This window comes from Perognathus longimembris, chromosome 15 (genome assembly GCF_023159225.1).
Source record: "Perognathus longimembris pacificus isolate PPM17 chromosome 15, ASM2315922v1, whole genome shotgun sequence".
In the NCBI taxonomy this organism is placed as follows: Eukaryota; Metazoa; Chordata; class Mammalia; order Rodentia; family Heteromyidae; genus Perognathus; species Perognathus longimembris.
The window spans coordinates 59,662,139-59,686,153 of record NC_063175.1 but is presented as its reverse complement, the minus strand read 5'-3'; the positions used below and the strand labels follow the sequence as shown (position 1 = coordinate 59,686,153).

The 24,015-nt window shown below is 43.9% G+C and overlaps 1 protein-coding gene across 5 annotated transcripts; it reads right to left on the bottom strand.

Annotated features, from left to right (window-relative positions):
- Positions 1–1,583: 1,583 nt before the first annotated feature.
- Adnp2 (ADNP homeobox 2) lies at positions 1,584–22,856 on the bottom strand. Of its 5 annotated transcripts, XM_048363099.1 has the most exons (5): positions 20,381–20,392; positions 19,828–20,178; positions 15,073–15,192; positions 8,207–8,296; positions 1,584–6,201 (listed from the first exon to the last, which is right to left on the bottom strand). In XM_048363099.1, the coding sequence occupies exons 3-5, from the start codon at positions 15,178–15,180 to the stop codon at positions 2,863–2,865; spliced, it is 3,537 nt and encodes a 1,178-aa protein (XP_048219056.1). In that variant the 5' UTR covers positions 15,181–15,192; positions 19,828–20,178; positions 20,381–20,392; the 3' UTR covers positions 1,584–2,862. The 5 variants fall into 5 exon arrangements, with proteins under 5 accessions (XP_048219056.1, XP_048219060.1, XP_048219057.1 ...); XM_048363103.1 differs by lacking the exons at positions 19,828–20,178; positions 20,381–20,392 and adding an exon at positions 22,800–22,856; XM_048363100.1 differs by lacking the exons at positions 19,828–20,178; positions 20,381–20,392 and adding an exon at positions 22,796–22,832.
- Positions 22,857–24,015: the final 1,159 nt, after the last annotated feature.

Sequence of the window (24,015 nt, the reverse complement as noted above, 5' to 3'; positions counted from 1 at the left end):
AGGCAGGTAAACAGGGCCACTCTCAACATCCTGGTGCATGAAAACAGGTATGGCCAAAGCCAGTCTGGCCCAGGACCTTGTTGGTGGGAGGTTGACAAAGTCTTGACTGCACATCAAAGGTGCACAACAAAGGTATACACCAAAGACAGCCATGGGCTATAAACCAGGCCAGATGGCAGACTGCCCTTTCTGGCACCTACAAATATGGGTTTCACCATATCAATGGTAACAGTGCACAACCACTGTAAAGCAAACCTCATGATACTAACATCCAATTATCCATCTTCTTGGTAAATTAGGGGCTACAATTATAAAAGCATCAGGAACTCCTGGCCATGCTAGAGCACTATGGTATGACAGCACATGCACTGAAATTGACGGGGAAAACTGAGCCAGCCACAGTGATATATAGCTATCACCTCAACGCTTGGGAGGCTGAGTCTGAAGCCAGCCTGTTCTACATACTAAATCCCAGGCCAGCCTGTACTATATTGAGAAACTACGCAATAAATAAATAAATAAATAAATAAATAAATAAATAAATAAAAGGAGGGGGGGTTAAAATTGTTATATAATTTTTTAAAAATCACTTAAAACTTTTTTTTAGGGGCTGGGGATATGGCCTAGTGGCAAGAGTGCTTGCCTCGTATACATGAGGCCCTGGGTTCAATTCCTCAGCACCACATATACAGAAAAAAATGGCCAGAAGGGGCGCTGCGGCTCAAGTGGCAGAGTGCTAGCCTTGAGCAAAAAGAAGCCAGGGACAGTGCTCAGGCCCGGTGTCCAAGGCCCAGGACTGGCCAAAAAAAAAAAAAAAAAAATTTTTTTTTAAAACAAAAGAGGAGTGAAAACTATCTGACAGTGGTGTTTAGGGATGAGGTGACTAATATTAGGCAATATCAAATAAGGTGGCTTTGAATCCTGGTGACTTTGCAGAAGAGATAAGAGTCACAAATACTGGCTCTGGCTGTATGATACTAAGTTGCCTTGGGACTCTTCTAGCAAGCAGCTCTCACCAAAGATATGAGCCAAAATATTTTCTAAAATTATGCAATTTCAGCTATTTTGTTACCACAAGGGGAGAAAAAAGCCAGCGGACTATTAAAGTGTCAAGCCTTCAGAAAACAAATGTGGCATCTACATCTGTATTTAGATTATTCTGCCATAGTAATTATTTTTCTTATGCCAGTACTGAGGGTTTAACTCAGAGCCTAGGTGCTGTTCCTTAATATTTTCCCCATCAAGGCTGGTACTCTACCAGTTCAGCTACAGCTCCACTTGTGGCTTTTTGGTGACTAGTTGATTTTATAAGAGTCTCAGACATTCCTGCATGGACTGGCTTCAATCCTTAATCCTCAGATCTGAACTTCCTAAGTAGCTAGGATTACAGGTATGAGCTAGCTACATGTGCCTAGCTGCTATTTTTTTTCTTAATGAGACAAATCTCACTGTGTTGCCCAGGCTATCTTCAAACTCCAGGGTTCAACCAATCCTCTTGCCTCAGCCTCCCAATTAGCCAGAACAGACACATACCACCATCCCTGCCTCACAGAAATGTGTTAAAATAATTAAGTTGTTCTATTTGCAGTGATATAGTAATTTTTAATTCAAAATAGACACTTTGAAAACAATAGGTGAAAAATAATAAACTCCAACAAACTCTGAATTTACAAGAGTACACCAATATTCACAGACCAGTCTCACAACTGCCTCAAAATGCACATAACAGCCATCACATGCAAGTGTTCTATTTGCAAAAATACACACAGCAACAACACTGTAGCACTTCCTGGAAGCTGTCACACTCTTCAGAAGAGTGGAACAGGCTCCTCCCTTCAGTATGACACTGGTCTAAGATAGCAGTCCACATTACCAGTAAGTTTGGCTTCCGTACATTAGTGTTATAATAGAGATTCTTCGGCAATTTTATCCAACTCTACCATACTATCCCAAGCTATTCAAACCACACCCCTTCCCTCTGTACCAAAAATGGATCTCTGTTCCAGGTCATGTCCGCAAGCCAGTGGCAGGCATGAAATACTTGAATGTCATGGCCCCTCACTTCTGCTAGTTTATGAGCAGTTCAAGTAGAAGTTCTGGATGTGTTTCCCCACCTTTTATTCTAAAGGCACTAAAGATGTACTGTCATATCTTTGAGTGGAGAAATGACTTGTCACTGTATCAACAGAAAGTTTACACTGCAAAGTATTTCTGCTCCTACAAAGATTTTATTTATAAAATAACACTTGATTATAAGCTGCACACCACATATCAGGCTCAGAACATTTGGTTTTCTATGAGTTACCATTTAAAAAAAAAAGACCTCCACACAGCTTTTGAGACTAACTTGAAAAAGTGCAAATGAGAATTACAACCTTGTAAGCAAATAGCATTCAGACTCAGTAAAAGTTAATGCTTAGGAGTGTGTCCTTAGCCACACATACACAACAATGCTCTAAATATAAACTGTGCTGTTAGCTGCTGCCTATAAAGCTGAAAAGAGCGATGCTGAGATTTTCAATTAATCAAGTATTCTCAAACCAGCATAAATTTCCTAAAACGAAAAAAAAAAGTATTTGTAGATTTCAGGTTTTTTAAAGATTTGATACAGACACTACTAGGAAAACAAGGCGTGCAAGGAATACCAAAAGGTTTAGTTTAAATGACAGAGGGGAGAAAAAAAAGAGTAACTGTTACAAATAGAACTGCAGGAAAGAGCAAATCTGAAGAACTATTTGCTTCCTTAACAGAAGTCTTTCTAAGCACCTGGATCCCCTGAAGAGCTGCAGACACTGACACATCAACAGAGCACAGGAGTGTGTCCAAAGTCAACCATAAACCACTGCCTAGGACTTGAATTTTTCACAGATTTTGTGGTTCACAATCAAAGTTCAATCTGTGTTTGACATTTTTAAGTTCAGACATATCAAAGCCTAGAAGTACAGAGGGCTTCCGAGTTTTTATTGCTTTCATGCAAATATATCTCCTTTTTCCAAAAAATGAAGCCACGTCAATTTTCCACACCCATAACAGTGAAGACAATAGTTCCATTTCTTTTCTGCTAGGATATGGTCTCTTATGGAAATAATCTCTAAGAAACTGTTTCTTGTCCTCATAAGAACGGCCTTCATACTTTTTAGGATCTAATGCTAAGACCTGAAGTGTGTCATCATTGGCTACCTGTCCTTCTGTCCTGCTTTCATTCCTCTGTCTCTTCAAAGGCACAGCACTCGCCCCTTTCTCAGGACCTGGAGTTGTCTCTGAATTTAGGACCAGTGGAGCCTCCTCCCCATCCCTCTGGTCTTCGGTCCCCAGATGGCCTTCTGGCAGCTTTCTCTTTACAGGAAAGGTGGAATCAGGAATCACTTCCCCATTGACTAATAGCAGTTCACTGCTCTCAATCAAACCAGGTTGGACTTGCAGGTCTGAGCTGCTGTCTTTGGGAGCACTTCTACAACGCAGCAAATGGACAGCGATGGCTGCCAGTGTCATATTTCCAGTGTAGACCCCACAGCAGTGGATGCACTTGAAGGCTGGAGACCTGAGTGTCGTGTGGACTGTAGGCATGACATGGTGCCGCTCCTTCAGGTGCAGCTCATAGGCTTCGGCCGTTGCAAATGCACCAAAACAGAAGGGGCAGGTCAGCTTCTGTTTGCTGGGGACCTTGGGCAGAACCTCAGGCTGGGGCCTCACCTTAACATACACAGGCACCAAGGACTTAGAGTGTATCCCAGCTAGAATGGCCAGGTAGACCTCGCGGTCTCCAAGCTTCTCTCTGGGTAGAATGGTAGTGAAGTCGAGGTGGGGGAAGAGCAGGTTGCCATTGGCATCCAAGTCCAGCTGGAAGCCTCTGTTGCTATAGTCCACAGACAGCCTCTGGCTCCCCAGGTGCTTAGTCCTGCTGTGCTCCAGGAGGCCTCGGACATCATGGAAAGTGCCTGGGCAGAAGAGACACCCCAGGCCGTGTGTGAGTAAGTGGTGCATCAGCTCCTCCTCTGAGACCAGGCACTTACAGGAGAGGCAGCGCACTGTCTTCTCCTTCATCCACTTCAGAAACGGTGCACATGCTGCCAGCTTTTCAGGCTCAAGTTTCTCATTGGACTTAGACTCCTTCTGCTTGTGAGCCACTTCCATGTGAACCTGGTAGACATTGGAGGGGAAGAGCTCATTGCAAATCCGACAGAGCTGGGACTCACTGTGCTTATGAGCCACTTCCATGTGAACCTGGTAGACATTGGAGGGGAAGAGCTCGTTGCAAACCGGGCAAGTTTTCCACTGCTTGGCTTGTTTGAGCACCTGATTGGTGTCTGTAGTAGGCGAGGTAGCCTGAACAAACACACTCGGGGAAGCACTCACCAGCACCTGTGGGGAGGGCAAGCTGGGCAGAGAACTGGCCATCTGTGTGCCTGTACCTGAGGGCATGAACTGGACAGGCACCTGGGGTGGTGCAACAGTTGTGAGCCCACTTACAGGAGGCACAGGCAGAGTGACGGACACAGGGGCCAGTGTGTAGGTGGGGATTCCATTCACCTGTTTCCCCGTAGGGATGAGCTGCCGGAGAATAGAGCCTGATGTGAGGAAGGTGGTGTTGTGTGACGTCCCAGCTCTCACTGGCTGGTTCACAGGCAGGATGCTGGTGCCAACAGACTGGCTGAGCTGCAGCACACCGGGCCTGACCGGTGGGCCCACAGGTAGTACACCTGATGCAACAGGCTGACTGAGTTGAAGAACACCGGAGTTCACACTCTGGTTCATGGGAACAACAGCTGAGGGAACCGTCGGGTTGGGAGACAGCAGCCCAGAAGGGACCACTTGGTTTGCAGGGAGAACCCTCAAGGGCACTGTTTGGCTAGGAGGGAGGACCCGCGATGGGGCTGTCTGGCCAACAGGAAGAACCCCTGACTGGACCACCTGACCCGTGGGCAGGACCCCAGAAGTTGCTGTCTGTCCAGGGATTACCCCAGAAGGGGTCATCTGGCCTGTAGGAAGGATGCCTGATGGGACTGCCCGACCCACAGAAATCACTCCTGGTGAAGTGGCCTGCAGAACCCCAGGGTTGACAGAGGGACCAGCAGGCAGTATTCCAGGCCCTATAGGTCTGGTTATGGGTCCCACTGGTCTGCTTACGGGCCCCCCAGGTCTGCTTATGGGGCCCCCAGGTCTGCTTACAGGCCCCACGGGCTGGGTGAGGGGTAAAACCCCAGGACATACAGCTTGATTCATGGGGCAGACACTTGCTCCAACAGACTTATTATTCCCAGACCCAGCTGGCTGACTCAGGGGCCTCCCAGGAGGGTTCACAGGCTGGTTAAGTGGAACCCCATGGGAGAGAAAGACAGGCGGGGGACCTGAGGGCTGTAGGGTGATACTGTTCTGACACACAGGCAGAGGGTTGGAGACTAGAGTCACATGGGACGGGGTAGTAGTAGGTGGGGAATGAGTGAGGCTCCCTGAGGTGCCCGGGGCCACAGTCACTGGCTGCACTGTGGCTGTGCTTTGATTGTTCTGTGGCAAAGTGAGGTGGAAGCAAGGTGGGGGAGCTGCAATGCCTGGTACACTGCTGTTCGGTGGTATGGCCAAGCGGGTCACTGGTTTGGGGGCAATATGCATTTGCTTCAGAAGCCCTGTCCTCTTGATATGTTCTGAAATCACAGACCTCAGCTTATTCTCCAAGTCCCTGTGCACATCGGAGGTCAGAATATGGTACATCAGAGCATCCTGGCTGCTGGCAATGGCATTGCATTTCTTACAGTAGTATCTGTCAGATGGTGGACTCTTGTCCACAGAAACAGTATCATTAGCCTTAGGTTGCTCCACTGCTTCCTCAGTTCTCAGGCCAAAGTAGGAGTTAATTAAGTAATGAAAATGGGCCACTAGCACATGCTTTTTCATGCTATAGTACAAAGTATTTGAAAAGTTACATTTTAAACACGTGAAGCTTATCACATCACTCCTAGAGGATTTTGTCTCACCCAAAATGTTTACGGTGTAGTTCTGGACTTTCCGAACAGGTGCATGGAACATCTTAAAGTGCTTCCCTACCACCTTGGGTTGAGAGGCAAATGTGCAGTTGGGGCAGGGGATCACCAACTCCTGGTCAGCCTCATCTTCATGGTAACGATGCAAATGATTTTTGAGCGAAGTAAGCACCTTTGTCGAATACTTGCAGAGACTACAACAGTATGGTTTTGTTCTGTATCTCTGTTGAAAAAAGAACAACAAAGTCTTAGCCAGGATAAGAAGCTTCCAGGGACTGCTTTCTGCATAGTATTTCTCATTTCTTTTGCTCATTTGGCAGGACACCAACATGAACTGGAGAACAGAAATCCTTATCCTGACACTGTGTAAGCCTAGGTAGAGAGAGAGAGAGAGAGGAGAGAGGGAAGAAGGGAGAGAGGAGGGAGGGAAGGAGGAAGAAGAGGGAAAGAAGGAGGAGGGAGAGAAAGAAGGAAGGAGAGAGGGAGAAAAGGAAGGAGAAGGGAGGGAGAGAGAAGGAAATGAGAAGGAAGCAAAGAAGGAGGGAGAGAAAAGGGAGGGAAAAAAGGAAAGGGAGAAGGGGACAGGGAGGGAGGGGGAAAAGGAAGAGGGGGGAGAGTGGAGGGAGGGAGGAAGGAGGGAGAGAGGGGGGAGAGAGAGGAGGGACAGAGAGGGAAAGAGGGAATGAGAGGAAAGATACAGAGGGAGTGAGAGTAAGAAGAGAGCAAGAGAAAGAACAAGAGAGCAAGCAAGTGATGTATGCTAGTTACACTATGTTGAAAATGAACTACACAACTTGGTGGGGACAAGAGGGAAAAACTGGGAAAGAGCAAGGGAAGGGATGACACTACCCACAAATGTACTCATTCTCTGACTTATGAAACTGTACCCCTCTGTAATCATCTTTACAATAACAATAAAATTTTAAATAGGTAAATGTACATAAAGGAGTACTTCCATAAGACAACTATTTTAAGCTAGGTATTTATAAAGTGAAAATATCACAGTAAGCAAAGACTAATTTATTATTGAAAAAAGAATAAATAAAATAAACATAGTGTAGCCTAAGTGCAGTGCAGTGCAGAGTTGTGTCCTGGGCATTAGCACCCACTTACTACTGCCTTTCTCAGAGCAGCAGCAGTTCTGCACGTCGTATGCGTAGTAAGAGCCCTATGTAGATATACTGTTTTAACTTTTTTGGGGACAGCATTTTTAACTGTTCCTTTTCTAGGTGCAGGTGTGTCCACTACACAAATACCATTCTGTTACATCTGCCTGCAGTTTTCAGTTAACAGTATCAAGCTGTAGGGGCTGGGGATATGGCCTAGTGGCTAGAGTGCTTGCCTCCTATACATGAAGCTCTGGGTTCGATTCCCCAGCACCACATATGTAGAAAACGGCCAGAAGTGGCGCTGTGGCTCAAGTGGCAGAGTGCTAGCCTTGAGCAAAAAGAAGCCAGGGACAGTGCTCAGGCCTTGAGTCCAAGGCCCAGGACTGGCCAAAAACAACAACAACAACAACAACAACAGTATCAGGCTGTACATAGGTCTGCAATTAGGTGTTCCGTAGGCTCTCCTATGTAGGTTTGGGTAAGGAATACTCTATGGTGTTCTCATGTCACAGCAATAAAATCTTCTAGAAACCCATTTCTTAGAACATATCACCATCATTAAGCAATGTGATTATATAAACCACTAGCAGTCATTAAAAACATTATCAGGTTATTATGTAACCTAAATACTTCTATACACTTGCAGACAGATTTAGTTATACAATCACTATTACAAACCCATCGGTAATAACCATACTAAGACCCCATGACAACTATGGCATAACTGGGTAACATTAATTTTTCAGCTCCATTATAACCTCACAGGATCAGTCACATGTACAATCCCACTGACTAGAATGTTATTAACACTGCATGTCTATGAACTTAAATGTTATAGCACTTTACTATTCAGAAGTTATTCCTTCTTATACCAGTGGCTTCTTACAGAGAAGGGCAAACAATAACTTTGCTTCATCACTGCACCAATTCTGTATACAGAAAACTTTGGAAACCCCAATACTCCTCTGTGATTATCAACTCAGGCTGTGCTTTCTTATCCTCTTCCTGAGCAGCAGCTCCCACTAATTCACCAGCTGCCCCAATACCTGTGACCATCCTGACCATACCCCAGTCTAAATTTTCTTTCCCCCAATGGAAAACAGTTAAAAAAATACATACTACTTTCTTTCCAGATGGTTCCCAGAGAGAAACATCTCCCCATGATGTGTTATAAAAGTACTTCTCTCCTGGATCAAAGTCTTCAAGGTCCTTTTAAAAAAGTGAAGACAAAAAGATTATGCAAATTCAAAAGATACAAAAGTATTTATAGTAGGACATGCTAAAGTGTGGCATTAGGAGCCCAGGTCTAAACAAGGCGGCTGGTACTGTGGCTTAGTGGTAGAGTGTTTGCCTAGCATGCATGAAGCCCTGGGTTTGATTCCTCTGTACCACATAAACAGAAAAAGCCAAAAGTGGCGCTGTAGCTCAAGTGGTAGAGTGCTATCCTTGAGCACAGAGAGGATCAGGGACAGTGCCCAAATCCTGGGTTCAAGCCCAGGGACTGGCAAAAACAAAAAAACTAGCCAAGGCAACTTGGCAAGACTTTGTGTTCAAAATAAACACCAAAAGGCTGGAGGATGTATAGCTCAGTGCTTCCCTAGCATCCATGAGGTGCTAAGATTTGATCCTCAGCACTATAAAACATTTATTTATACTTGATTAAAAAAAGAAAAAGGCGGCAGAGTGCTTGCCTAGAATGAACCAAGCCCTGGGTTCGATTCCTCAGTACCACATAAACAGAAAAAGCCAGAAGTAGCATTGTGGCTCAAGTGGTAGACTGCTAGCCTTAAGCACAGAGAGGCTCAGGGACAGTGCCCAGGTCCTGAGTTCAAGCCTCAGGACTGGCAAAAACAACAACAATAACAAAAACAAAACAACAACAACAAAAAAACATTTAATTTAGCATCTGCTGGGCATGGGTGGCTGGGAGCTGGTAGCTCACACCTGTAATACTAACTACTCCAGAGGCTGAGATCTGAGGATCATGGCTGAAAGCCAGTCCGGGCAGTAAAGTCCACGAAACTCTTATCTTTCATTAACCAGCAAAAAGCTAAAACTGGAGGCAAGGTTCAAGTAATAGAGTCCCAGCTGTGGGTGAGAATGCTGAGCAAGATTTTAAGGCCACTAGCAGAATGCAAGCCCAAGTAATTGCACACATAATAACTAAAATACTTGATGCCTAAGAAATCTACATGGAAAAACAGTATTCGTTAAAATTTGAGAGCTGAGGAAATGCTGAAATGACCCAAGTTAAAATTATTTTTGTAAGAAACAGATTATACTTTGTAATAATCATGTATGTTTTTATACAGAGTCTTAAGTGTATATTTAAGGATTATAAAACTCATGTGGTTTTTATGAATGTATACAAAAACAAAGCTATGCAAAGTAAAAGAATTTTTATCTTCAACAGTCTTTTTAAACAGCATTGTGCCACTTCTGTTCAATGTGTCTGTCTTAAGAGCATGAAAGCAAAGTGTGTATTTCTGTTTGTCAGTCATGAGGCTTGAACTCTACGCCTGGGCACTGTCCCTGAGTTGTTCAGCTCAAGGATAGTGTTCTACCACTTGAGCCACAGTGCCACTTCCAATTTTCTGGTGGTTAACTGGAGATAAGAGTCTCACGAACTTTCCTGCCTGGGCTGGCTTTGAACCCTGATCCTCAGATCTCAGCCTCCTAAGTAGCTAGGATTACAGGCTCAAAGTGTGTTTTTAATCTTATCTTTTGAATATCTTTCAGGGCAGATATTTCAACTGTGATCTAGAATACAGAGAAGTTTTTTCAGATGAAACAGTTAAAATTTTTCACTCATAACAGTTGCTTGCTCCTTTAAGAGTGCAAAAAAAGCCAGGTTTCAGTGGCTCATGCCTGTAATCCTGGCTACTTAGGAGGCTGAGATGTGAGGACTGAAGATCTGTGAGACTACTATCTCCAATTAACTACTAAAAAGCTGGAAATGGTGGTGTGGCTCAAAGTGGTAGAACACTAACACTAGCCTTGAGTACAAAAGCTCAGGAACAGTGCCTCGGGCCTGAGTTCAAGCTCCAGGACTGGTGCACACACATAATACACACTCATACACACACAGAGTACAAAAAAGGGTGAGAGTAAAACTTTACCACTAGCTGGCAAAAACAATCATACTATGAATTAAAACAATAAACAATCTTATTGCTAACACTACTTCAAAAGGGAACAATGAAAGTAAGCCATAGTACAAGCCTGTAACTCAGTATTGTACTCTGAGATAAATGCTGAAGGATACTGAGTTCAAGGCCAGCCTCAGCTACATCAAGACCCAATTTCAAGCTAAGGGATGGAGATACAGCTAGCACTTGTCTAGTATGTACCAGAAACTGGGTTTTATTCCTAAGCATAACAAAAGAAAGGAGAGACCAGTAAATTTTTAAAAACCATTGACCACACTAGGAGGTAGAGGTATAGTTCAAGTGGTAGAGTGCCAGCCTGGGGTTGAAAAAGCCAAGCAATAGCATGAAGTTCAAGCCACATATCGGCTCAAAGGAAAAACAAAAAAAGGAAGCCAGGCACTGGTGGCTCATGCCTAAAATCCTAGCTATGCAGGAAGCTGAGATCTGAGAACCACAGTTCAAAACCAGGCCAGGCAAGAAAGTCTGTAAGACTCTTATCTCCAATTAACTAGCAGAAAACTTGAAGTGGTACTGTGGCTCAAAGAGCAAAAGAGCTAAGGGACACTGCCCAAGTCCTGAGTTCAAACCTCATGACCGACAAAAATTTTTAAAAAAAATTTTTTTTTAATGTAAGTGAAGGAAAAACAAAAACACCAAGTGTTGCTAAGGCAATTTGGAACAATATACTGTTGAAGCTGGGTGCTGGTAGCTCCAGCCTATAACCCTAGCTACTCAGAAGGCTAAGATTTGAGGCTCACGGTTCAAAACCAGACCAGGAAGGAGTAGCTACCAAAAAAGCCAGAAAATGTAGCTATGATTCCAGTGGTAAAGCACTAGCCTTGAGCAAAAGAAGCTCAGGGACAAGAACCAGGACTCTTAAGAACCAGCACAAAAAAAAACAAAAATAATAATTATCCCTTAATAGCTGAAATATGACAGTAATTTGAAAGTACAATTTCATCATCAGACAAACATTTCACTTGTACCTGGTCTGGGTAATATACAAACATACACACAGAAGTATCACTCATCTCTCCTACTTCTGCATTATGACACTTGTGGTTTTCAGTTATTAGGCAATCAATAGCCTCACTTCCCCTACATTTGTTTTGTTGTTGTTAGTGTTTATTGAGCCAAGGGTCCACTACATAGCCCTGGCTGGCCTTGAACTTATCATCCTTCTGCCTTTAAGACTTTGATTTTACAGGTATACACCATCCTAGCCATATATAAAAATATATACGTATGTACACATGTATATAGGGTATTTTGAAATAATGGTACATAAATCTTTACTTTCCTCTTTGTGTATATTTTTATTTTAATAGGAACTTTCACACTTTAAATTTTCAAAACTTTCTCCCAAAAGAATGTTTAACCCAATTAATAATTAATCTCATGTTTAACAGATTAAATCTCTCAATTTTTCCCCTCTAAAGTACTACCATAACTCTGTCAGTAAACAGTCCTAAAACATTTTTAGATGACAAAAACACAACAAAAACCTAATATTCAAGAGCATGTTCAACTCCACTCAAAAACTAAGGATCTGAGTCAGGTGTAGTGGCATATGCCTATAATCCCAGCACTTGGAAAGCAAACAGGACTGTAAGTTGAAGGTCAGACTGGGCTACATAGGAATCTATGTTAAAAACAACAATAAATAAACTAAAGAACAAAAAGCCTAAGGACTCAAGAATAAAAAACTTCAGCTGTTATTGATTTTTCTTATCTGAAGACAAAACCAAACCAAGCCAGGCAGTGGCACAAACTTGCAATTCTAGCACTTGGGAGGCTCGGCAAGGAAGATAGCCAAGTTTATGACCAGCATGGGTTACATACTAAGATCCTCTTCATAAAGGGAAAAAAAAAGCCAGGTACTGATGGCTCATGCCTTTAATCCTAGTTACTCAGGAGGCTAATATCTGAAGATTGCAGTTTGAAGCCAGACTCAAATCTCCAGTTAAACTCCTGAAAACTTTGAGCTGTGGCTCAAAGTGGTAAAGTACTAGCCTTAAGCTCAAGGACAGTGCCCAGGCCCCATGTTCAGACCCCACAGCTGACCAAAAAAAAAAGAGGGGGGGCGTGAAAGGGGATCAGGTAACATAACTGTACTTATAAAATCTTAATTCACACTAAAAATTTAACTCATATGACCAAAGAGATCTATCATTGAGGAACAGAGCTGGCACTATGAAGACAAATACCCTAGCAATGTTCCACTCTCCAGCCTGATACACCCTGTAGTAATGTCAGAATGGTTTTTGGGGTAAAAAGGGCCCTGAGGTATATACAGAAAGTGTGTTATGATACTTCCAAGAGGAAATGTTAAAGCAAATGGGGTAAAAGGTTCACCAAATTGTGAATCCAGACAAATATCAATCAGTGTTCTTATTTTAAAAAATAAATTTCAATTAGTACCCTCCCCACAAATATTTTATTATTCAAACTTCTTAGGTTTCAATGTCTACATTATCTTGCAAGTATCACCTAGTCACACTACTTTCCATTCTCAATCTACTCAGCAAATGTACTATAATCAGTCATGTCTACAAATAATTACCCTGCTATCCTTCCATGTGCCTAAAATATGACTTCTTCCTGAACGATATGGTCTACCCAAGGCAATTCTAGTTTTGGCATCTCTTCTATCTTTATACTTGCAAGGTGATATCTCGACATGATGCTTTGTTGTTGTTGCTTCTTTGGCCAGTTATGGGCCTTGAACTCAGGGCCTGAGCACTGTCCCTGACTTCCTTTTGCTCAAGGCTAGCACTCTGCCACTTGACCCACAGCACCACTTCTGGCCATTTTCTGTATATGTGGTGCTGGGGAACTGAACCCAGGGCTTCATGTATACGAGGCAAGCACTCTTGCCACTAGGCCATATTCCCAGCCCCTTAATCTTTTTTTTTTTTAATATCATTTTATTTATTTATTTATTTTTATTTTTTGGACACTCCTGGGGCTTGGACTCAGGGCCTGAGCACTGTCCCTGGCTTCTTTTTGCTCAAGGATAGCACTCTACTACTTGAGCCACAGTGCCATTTCTGGCTTTTTCTATATATGTGGTGCTGAGGAATTGAACCTAGGGCTTCATGTATGTGAGGCAAGCACTCTTGCCACTAGGCTATATCCCCAGCCCTGGAAATGCCACTTTTTAAAGTGTTTCTCTAACCTGGGTTTTACTTTTATTTGTTCATTCCAAAAATAGCTATGAAGTATATCCATGTGCTAGATTCTACTTGTAGTTGAATAACAGGACAATGAGGTCTTTGCCTTCTTACATTGGGGCAAGGGAGGGCAGACAACCAGTAAACAATACCAAGTAGTTGTATAACAAGTGCTCTGAAGAAAACAGGAGGATAGGACAGGACAGAAGAGCATGTTAGGGTGAAGATCTCTTTGAAAAACATGTGAGAAGATTAATCTGGGGCCTTTCAGAAGTTAATATAAATTATCTACTTGAGAACAAAGTTAATTCTGGCCAATGACAGGAACCCTGGAACAGACTACTATGTATAAGTAAAATCTGCTTCACATCTGAAATCCAAATTTAAGAAACTAAGTAGTACTGGTAGCTCACGCTTATAATACTAGCGACTGAGGCAGCTGAGATACAGATAGGATGGGTGATTGAGGCCAGCCCAGTCAGAAAGGTCTGTAGAGACTCCATCTCCAAAATAACTAGCAAAAAATAAGGCTAAAGGTAATGTTCAAGTGGGAGAGCAACAGCCTAGCAAGCTTGAGGCCCTGATTTCAAACTCTAGTACCACATACACAAAAAAAACCCCAAACACGGAGCTCTTCCCAGCCCATAGTACTCTAAACCAAAATTGTAAATTAAAAGCAGACATCCCTAATTTCTAGATTCATGCATAAAACATATCTAGAATTCTCAGTAACTTTAGGAATAGACAGCAAACCTTTCCTAATTTTTTAAAATTACATATGCCAACCATATATCAATGTTTTCAGAAAGGGTAAAATTATAGAAAAACAAACTTACGAATGAAGTTTCTAACTATGATTTTAATTTTGAAACTTTCAAGACTGCATACAGGTTCAAAAATCACACACACAAAAAAAGAAATCCTAACATGCCCATTTGTAGATTACTATTTTCTGAACACTAACAAAATTGAGAAAAGAATTCAGTCTTCTTTTGCTAAAACATTAAATAATGCAACACATTAATATCAAATATCAAAAACATTTATAACTGAGGGCTACATAAATGTTCCCTAAGGGGCTGGGAATGTGGCTTAGTGGGAGAGTGCTGGCCTAGCATGCATGAAGCCCTGGGTTCCATTCCTCAGCACCACATACACAGAAAAAGCCGCAAGTGGGCGCTGTGGCTCAAGTGGTAGAGTGCTAGCCTTCAGCAAAAAGATGCCAGGGACAGTGCTAAGGCCCTGAGTCCAAGCCCTAGGACTGGCAAAAAAAAAAATCCCTAAGTCAGGCATAGTGAATATACTGTATTCCTGAACTCAGGAGACTAAAAATTCTGGATCCTCTTGGATCCAAACCTCAGGGCCATTTGGGGCTACATAGTAACATCTTGTCTTTTAACAAATCCCTCCTAAAAGCTTTTAAAACTTGAATTGTTTTAGCTCACTAAATCGGAAAGACAAAAAAAAACATAAGGATGCATTCACACAGGTATCTGGGGGTATTAGCCACACCCATTTTGAGGAGGACTCTTACCCATTCTTCAAAAACTCTTTTAAAACCTCATCTCAAAGAAGTAAAACCAGTGATTTAAATAAAAAGAAAAATCTCACCTTGAAGCCACCCTCAGTACCTCTAATTCTTGATTTATTTATACCCACTTACCTTCAGCAAGTCCTTGCAACTATCAAGTCCAATATCCACAAGAATGCCTTTCACTCTCTTCCGAACTTTTCTGATGTTATCAAGATTTTCCACAGGAATTTGAAACATTTTTGAAATTTCCTTAAAAGAAAACAAAACTATATCATGTATTATATTTAAATACATACATAAAAACACAAAACTACCATTTTTAACAGGGCTGGTAAAGCACTAGGAGTAGGGTATCAGTTTTAGCAACTGATGCTGGGAAAATTAAGATAATCACATGCCAAAGAATGAAGCTAGACTTCTTTCTTATACCACACACACAAAAGTAGATTAGACACCTACATATAAACATGAACAAAACTACAAACTCTTACAAGAAAACAATCTTTATGAGCTTAAGACTTGGCAACAGACACACCAAAATCTACCAGCAACAACAACAACAAAAAAAAAAACAGTTGGGCAACACTGGCTTATGCTATAATCCTACTCAGAGGCTGGGATATGAGGATCGTGGTTTGAAGACTGTGAGACTCTTATCTCCAATTAAACGCCAAAAAAGCCAGTAGTGGCGTTCCACAACTATTAGAATGCTAGAAGCACAAAAGCTCAGGAACAGTGAATGCCCAGGCCCCAAGTTCAAGCCCCAGAATGGGCATGAGCAAATAAACAAATAAATGAATGAACAAACAGAAAAAGGAAAGGAAAGGAAGGGGAAAACCAAGTTCAACTTAAAATAGAATTTAAATTTTTAATGCCTCTGTCACCATCAAGAAAGCAAAAAGAGGCTGGGGATATAGCCTAGTGGCAAGAGTGCCTGCCTCGGATACACGAGGCCCTAGGTTCGATTCCCCAGCACCACATATACAGAAAACGGCCAGAAGTGGCGCTGTGGCTCAAGTGGCAGAGTGCTAGCCTTGAGCGGGAAGAAGCCAGGGACAGTGCTCAGGCCCTGAGTCCAAGGCCCAGGACTGGCCAAAAAAAAAAAGAAAGCAAAAAGACTCACAAAATGGCATTTTAAAATCATATTTCTAATATAGAATATATCAATAATATTCCTGATATAGAATATATCCATAATATATAAAGAATTCTTATAACTTAATAACTGAAATACAAATAACCCAATTTTTAAATGGAAAGCCATTCTAAAAAGAGATTTTTTTTTCCAAATCAAACACACAAATAGCCATTAAGCACATGAGAAGATGTGCAAAATCACTAACCACTGGGGGAAACCAAAACCAGTTAGATGTTATGTTCTAGAGTGTCTATATTTTTTTAATAAGGACAACAACATGTATTAGCAAGAATGTGGAGAAATTGGAACTCTCATACATGCCAAAATACATACTGCAGCCAGTTTGCAAGTCTGGCAGTACTTCAAAGGATCAAGTATGTAAGGTATCACCTAAATTTCCACTTGAGAGAAATGAAATATCTACACAAAAACTTGGTGTTCAAAGCAGCATTATTCAGAATGATCAAAAGTGCAAACGAGGGCTGGGAATATGGCCTAGTGGTAGAGTGCTTGCCTTGTGTACATGAAGCCCAGGGTTTGATTCTTCAGCCCCACATATATAGAAAAAAGCCGGACGTGGCACTCTGGCTCAAGTGGTAGAGTGCTAGCCTTGAACAAAAAGAAGCTCAGAGACAGTGCTCAGGCTCTGAGTTCAAACCCCAGGACTGGCAAAAAAACAAAAGAAGCAAAAAAAAAGGGCAAACATTTCTTTTTTTTTGGCCAGTCCTGGGGCTTGGACTCAGGGCCTGAGCACTGTCCCTGGCTTCTTTTTGCTCAAGGCTAGCACTCTGCCACTTGAGCCACAGCGCCACTTCTGGCCGTTTTCTGTATATGTGGTGCTGGGGAATCGAACCCAGGGCCTCATGTATACGAGGCAGGCACTCTTGCCACTAGGCCATATCCCCAGCCCCAAGGGCAAACATTTCAAATGTTAATCAAGTGATGAGTCCACATACACACCATATTCTGGGCTATAATAAAAAAAAGGAACATCAAATACATGCAACTTTGTGAATATGCCTTGGAAACACTTTGAGGAAGTGAAACTAAACACCAAAGCCTACATGTGTACAATGCTGTTTACATGACATGTACAGAATAGATCTATACCTGGGGGGTAGGACAACTGACAGGTATTGGCTAAGGAAGCAAGGTTTCTTTTTTACACAATGACCATATTCCAAATGCTGGGGAAAACAGCCCAATGCTGTGGTCACCAACAGCAGTGCTATGCTCTTTCATACAATGGCCCACTGTGTCTCTCCTAACCTTTGCTCTCTCTTACTTTCCTGTGTCAATAAATTTTTTATACCAACCTAAGACTCCAAAAATTCATCACAAAATGGTAGCCTACAGAAAGAGATTTAGAATTTCTTCCTCTACATATCAGTAGTACTATACTTGGACTCAGAGACCCAAAAGCCTCCTCCTCTCAGGTGTCTGGAAACCACTGCCTATAAGGGTTAAGGGACCTGAGACACAAACCCGAGGGTGGAATTATCTATTTCCCCTGAAATTTGCAGGTCATTGGCCAGGGGATCCCTTTGCTGAAATAAATAAATAAATCAGTAAATAAATAAGTAAAGGGGAAAGGGTCCACAAGGGTCAACAGCTTGTCTATCCTCTCTCATTGTACTCTCATTTCCAATACAGACAAGGACTCTGCCTCTCTCCTCATATTTTATTTTCTAACCTTCTTATTGACTCCTTGGATGATATCTCTGCTGGATAGGACTCTCCATGATGGAGATCATGAAGTTACAGATGATGAAATGTGGTTCTATTTCCTACTGTCTGATCCCCAGTGACTTTTCTTTTTTTTTTTTGGGGGGGGGTGGTGGTGGTGGTGGTGGTACTGGGCCTCACTTGCTTGGCTGATGCTCTGCAACTTGAGCCTTTCCTTTAGCCTCCCATCCAGTGACCTTTAGTCCCCTGGACCAGCCTTGCATACAATGCTATTCTACTATTCAACTAGACACAAGAAGACACTCCTTGGAGTGCCCCATAATCCTCAATAAGAGTAACAAGCAGGAACATTTCTACAATCCTATCCAGCAGGAAGCAATTTCAAGGAGACATTTGCCCCTACTAAACCCAGGATTGGTTCTGCCATTCTGTCAGAGGGGAATGTGAAGAAAAGACTCCTAAAGCCTCAAGGAGAGGTAGCGAACAAGAAAATACCTAGGGCCGGATGAATGTGGAGGGAAACAAAGTGCCTGAAATGGGGACCATGGATGGATGTGGAAGTAAAGCTAACTGATGTGACTTTCCCACACATACCTAATTGAAACCGTACTTGGGGAAAAAAAAAAATCAATGAGCAAGTCCCACAAAGAGAAACAATCAGCAAAACCTCTAGTAATCCCATAAGTCTCTTCCCAACCCCATATGCAACAGCAGTGCTACCTTTCTTTGAATAGCGGCCCACTATGTCTCTCTTGTACCAGTATTCTAATCTTTGCTTTCTCTTTGGGGAAAAAAAAAAAAAAGCCAAATGTGGTGGCACGAGCCTGTAATCTCAGAACTTGGGAGGTAGAGGCAAGTGGATAATGAGTTCAAGGCCAGCCGAAGTTACAAAACCAAACTTTGAAAAAAGAAAACAAACCAACGTGATTGGCTTAAAATATGGCCTAGTGGTAAAGTGCTCACTTCATATACATGAAGCCCTGGGTTCGACTCCTCAGCACCACATACACAGAAAAAGCCGGAAGTGGCACTGTGGCTCAAATGGTAGAGTGCTAGCCTTGAGCAAAAAGAAGCCAGGGACAGTGCTCGGGCCCTGAGTTCAAGGCCCAGGACTGGCAAATAAAAAACAAAACCAATGTGATTATATATCACCAACTCCATGTGGCCAAAAGCCTCTGAACTGCACATTTTAAACAGATGAACAGTCAGGCAAAGTGGTACATTCGTATAATCCCATAACTCAGAGGCAAAAGATTCTCAAATTTGAAATGATAACAACTTCAAAAACAGCCTGGGCTATAAGACTGTGTCTCAAAAAAAAAGTAAAAAAGATAAATACATACACAAAACAAAGAGGTCAACTATGGTCCATAATGTATATAGGGGAGAGAAAATATGTATATCATATTTATCAATAAAGCTGTGTGTGTTAGAGAGAGACAGAGAGAGAGAATATGAATGTGTATGCTGGTCCTGGAGCTTGAACTCAGAGACTGGAAGCTGTCCCCTGAGCTTTGTTTGCTCAAGACTACTGCTTTACCACTTGAATCACACCTCCACTTCTGGCCTTGGGATGGTTAATTGGAGATAGTAAGTGTCACTAGGACTTTCCTGCCTGGGCTGGCTTTGAACAGTGGATCTTCAGACTTCAACTGCCTGATTATAGCTAGGAATATAGGTGTGACCCACCGATGCCTCAGGAATAAAGCTATTTTTTGAATATCTGAAAAAAAAGGGAGCTGGGAATATGGCCTAGTGGTAAAGGGTTTGCCTCACATACATGAAGCCCTGAGTTTGATTCCTCAGCACCACATACATATAAAAAGCCAGAAATGACACTGCGACTCAAGTGGTAGAGTGCTAGCCTTGAGCAAAATAGAAGCCAGGGACAGTGCTCAGTCCCTGAGTTCAAGCCCCAGGAATGGCAAAAAACAATCTAAAAAAAAAAAAACCAAAAAACCCTGAGGGTACTTGAACACACTAGGAGGCACTGCTTATAACCTCATCATTTTCAACATATAGATTATAGATATAATGTCTAAGTGTGTGTACATACATACTTTTACTCCACAGCTCTGTCCAGGAGGAAGCCATATACTCCAACAGCAGTGGGTATATCTTAAGCCTCAATCTTAACATCTAAACAGCACCTCCTATCAAAAATAAAAAGCAGAGCTCCTTGGGAAAATGGTCCATTCTAGGGCTGAAGCAAAGACTAGACCAGCCCAGTATTCTAGGCCAGAATGTTAGATAGTTGCTCAGAAAATGATGAGTCATATCTGTAAAACACAGAAGAAACCAGCTTGGAGGTTCCCACAGACCAAAGCCAGGACAAAATAGGCACCAAACAAACGACAGTATTCCATTATAGGCTGCAGCACAAAGTTGTCTGAGGATGTATACAACTATATCTTCCAGAATATTGTGGCTCCCTAAACCAATTAAGTATGAAAAAGCAATGCCATGAGAATGAACTCTAAGACTAATTATAAAAATGTCACACATTTTACTTCCAAGCTCATACATGCAAACCAGCCACCCTATCTATACTCCACAAAGAGGTTCCATGTCTCCCCCACCGAATCTCTGGAAGGTTCTGGCCTCAGTTGCTACCTTCCATCCAGACTTCCTCATACTGCAGCAAGGTACGCCATCTCCCCATTCCCTGTCTAAATTCCTGAACCCCAGAATTAGTAAGCCTTTTTTTGGTTGTTGCTTTTTTTGTGCCTTTCCTGAGGCTTAAATTCAGGGGCCTGGGCACTATCCCTAATCTTTTTGCTCAAAGTTGGTGCTTTACCACTTGAGCCACAGCTCTACTTCTGGCTCAGACCTCGGTGCCCAGACCTTGAGTTCAAAGCGATTTTTTTTATTATTATTAAAGTGATGAACAGAGGGGTTTCCTGAGTCAGGTGATGAGTACATTTCTTTTTGGAAAATGTCACCCCTTCGCTCTCTCCCAGTTTTTCCTTCCCATCCCTGCTATTAAGTTATTAGTTCATTTTCAACATAGTGTCTACTTAGTATCACTGCTGCATTTGTCAAAATGACCTTTAAAGTACAAAATCTGTGCTTTAAAAGACACATTAACATTGAATAGGTCTGTGTTCAAGTTACTAGAGAGCCCTTTTAGCTGCATAACCTTCGCCAGACTGCCTTCACCTATGTTACCACAACACTCTAACAGGACAGTGACAGCCAAAAGATGGGGCCAGGATGAAAAGCCAGGATTTAAGTCCTTAAAGTGAAGGCAGTCACAAATGCACCAGTAGCACACTGCATATTTGGTTTCAAATTAAACGTGTATCCAAAACCCCAGAACATCTTCTGGTAAAAATCTTTAACTAGCACCACTCCCCATTATGACCAAGGATCCATTCCTATCAGGTATGCCCCATTTACCCCTCATCTCCTTCTATTTAAATACATACACGGGGGGCGGGGGAGGGGGGGGAGGGAAGAATTGGACACTGGTGGCTCATGCCTGTAAACTGCTACTCAAGAGGCTGAGAACTTAGGATCACCACTCAAAGCCAGCCCAAGCAGGAAAGTCCATGAAACTCTTATTTCTAATTAATCACTAAACAAGACTTGAGTGGAGCTGTGGCTCGTGGCAGAGCAATAGCCTTCAGCAAAAAACCTCAGGGACAGTGCCCAGACTGAGCTCAAGCCCTAGGACTAGCACCAAAATATTAAAATACACACACGTGCACATCAATTGTTTCACTGATATTTACATACATGTATAAAAGATACTTTGATGAAACTCACCCAATCTGTATTACTTTTTAATTCCTCTTTGCCCCCATCTCTCAACTACACACCTGAGATGACCAGAAATTACCTCATTTCCTCATTATTCTTTGCCCATTTCTAATCACTGAACTGTTATATGCATACTTAAAAATCACTGGCTCAATGCTGTCTTCTGAGAGAAGTCCCAAGTCTACCTGAAACATTGATCATGTGGCCAACTCCAGTAACAGCTCAAGGTATATTCCACGTACATGACTTCCAAAGCTGACCGCTGAATGTCACAACTCCCATTTTTCACACATGGTCCCCTCTTCTACCCTGACATCCTAGTAGACTCTAAGCCTCCATTTGACTAAGCATGTATGCATCTGCAAACACCTTCAGAGGCACTCTGTTGCTCCCAATCTGAGCTGCAGGTACCCGTGTATCAGAATCCTCCCTGCTCACCCTCGCCAGCCATTCCTCAGGATCTTCCACAGGCAATCACCATTCATTCTGTCTACAAGAGATTGAGCGGCACTCAGTCAAAACTGTACAACCTCACAGGCACTCCCAAGGTTTAAATATGTGTTGTTCTTTAACAATGCAACTTCAAGTATGACTTAATTTCCTAGACCAAATGTTCGTAAAAATTGTGCAAATGGTATCTATTTCAAAGCGGGCGGCAATGGCAAACCAAGTTCGTCAGCTTGGTCATTCACCGGAGTATCAATGGTGGAGAGCAGGAGCTGCTCCCGCCGCCCTTTAAACAGACCGTCCTCCGCGGGGAGGCTGCGGGCGCGGCACGGACCCCGCCCCACAGGCCCTCGGCTCCTCAGCATCCCGCCGCTGCGCCGAGAGGCCGGCGGGGCCCCAGTCGCCGCGGAGGGGCGTCCTGCCCACCTCCCGCGACGTCGCCCCGCCCTCCCGGCCGTTACCCTCCCTCCCGCCCGCCCCCGCCCCGGCGGCCCGCCCCTCCCGGCGTCGCCTCAGCGCTCCGCGACCCGGTCCCCGCCGCGGCCCGGCCCCCGGTCCCCCACACGGCCGGGGTCCCCGTCCCCGCCCTCCCCCCGGGGCAGCCCCGCTCCCACGTGACCGGCGGGCGGGGCCGGCGGGCGCGTCGAGATCCGTAGCCGCGCACTGCAAACGTCCCCGACTCCTGAGGAGACACCGCGGGGACGGCGGGACGGCGCGGCCGGCCGCCGAGAGAACAGCACGGCGGACCGCGGTGGGGACGGCGGACAGGCCGTGGGGGTCAGGAAGGGAACGTCGCGGCGCAGGCCGGGCCGACCGTACCTACCGCCGGGCGCGAGGAGCGCCGCGTCCCGCCGCCGTCGCAGCGCCGCCGCGTCCTCCGCCCACGCGGCGGACCCCCGCCCGCGCCCACCCGCGCCCGTCCCTCCTCCCGCGCGCTAGAAAGAGAAGATGGCGCTCAGCTGCCTCCGGAAGTGACGTCGTCTCATTTGCATGCTGGGGCGGCCAGCCAATGGGAGCAGAATGTGCTTGGGGACCCCTGGGCACTTCCCATGGGCCCCTGGGCCCCTAAAGCCTCGAGGCCCTGGAAGGGGGTGGGGCCTGATAGAGCCCCCTCCCCCTGGTCCCCTTGGTCCAGTTAGAAGGGCTGCCAACCTCTTACCACCTCTAGGCCAGCTCTTCTGGGACTTTCTGCTGGTGATGATGTCATTGGAGGGGTGGGGAGAATGCATCATCACTCACATGACCAGTCACGTGGGCTCATCAGAGCTCTGGCTTCGTTTGCATGGAATGGGGGTGGAGCTAATGGCAGCCCCAGGAGTAGATGGCTCCGCCCACATCTAATAGCCAGTAGGAAGCCAGCTCTACGGATACTGCTTTGCCATTGGAGGACAGGGCTTTGGCTCTCAGAATTTGGGCCAGTGGGACCATGATTGACATATCTTGGTGAGCCAACTGGGATAGGGTCTCCTGAGTCATCATTCTTTTTCTGAGAAAGTGTATGTCACACCTCTTGACAGAGGATTTTCATTTTTAAGTATATCTGCTATATGTTTTTAGCATAAACCTAAATGACCTAAAGTTCTCCTTTGCCTAGAGTTTTTAAAAATTGCATAGCAACAACAAGAATATTTATCAAATTTAATGAAAACATAGAGAACTTTGGCAGTAGTTATGGTCTCCGTCCATTGAGTTGCCAATCTCCTCCCTACCTTGTAGGCTCAATGACAAGTTCAGGTGGAAGGTGAACTTTGGGAAGCTTTGGATTGAATGAGAGGGCAATGATGAATAACTTTTTAAAAAAAATGCCTTGCAGCCCCTCCTTTAACAGGCCCTGGTCCAATTATCCTTGCCACTTAATGACTATTCCAGAGCTTTCTCAGTCTGACAGGTTCTTCCCTAACCCCCTTCAATTTCCACAGAAGACCAGGTCTTCCAGAAAAGGAAACTAAGACTTGGGCTCCATTCCTTCTCAGCCTCACACGCACCCCTATCTAATCAGCAGTGTCAACTCATGTCTATCTGCCCAGGATGGCCCTTTG

Excerpts from the sequence above, each read along its gene's own strand:
- Adnp2 (XM_048363098.1), bottom strand. The coding sequence starts at position 15,237 with ATGTATTTAAATATAATACATGATATAGTTTTGTTTTCTTTTAAGGAA. Across the intron at positions 8,297-15,072 it reads GTTGCAAGGACTTGCTGAAG|GACCTTGAAGACTTTGATCC; the intron begins GTAAGTGGGTAT and ends CTTTTTTAAAAG. Across the intron at positions 6,202-8,206 it reads AACCATCTGGAAAGAAAGTA|AGATACAGAACAAAACCATA; the intron begins GTATGTATTTTT and ends TTTTTTCAACAG.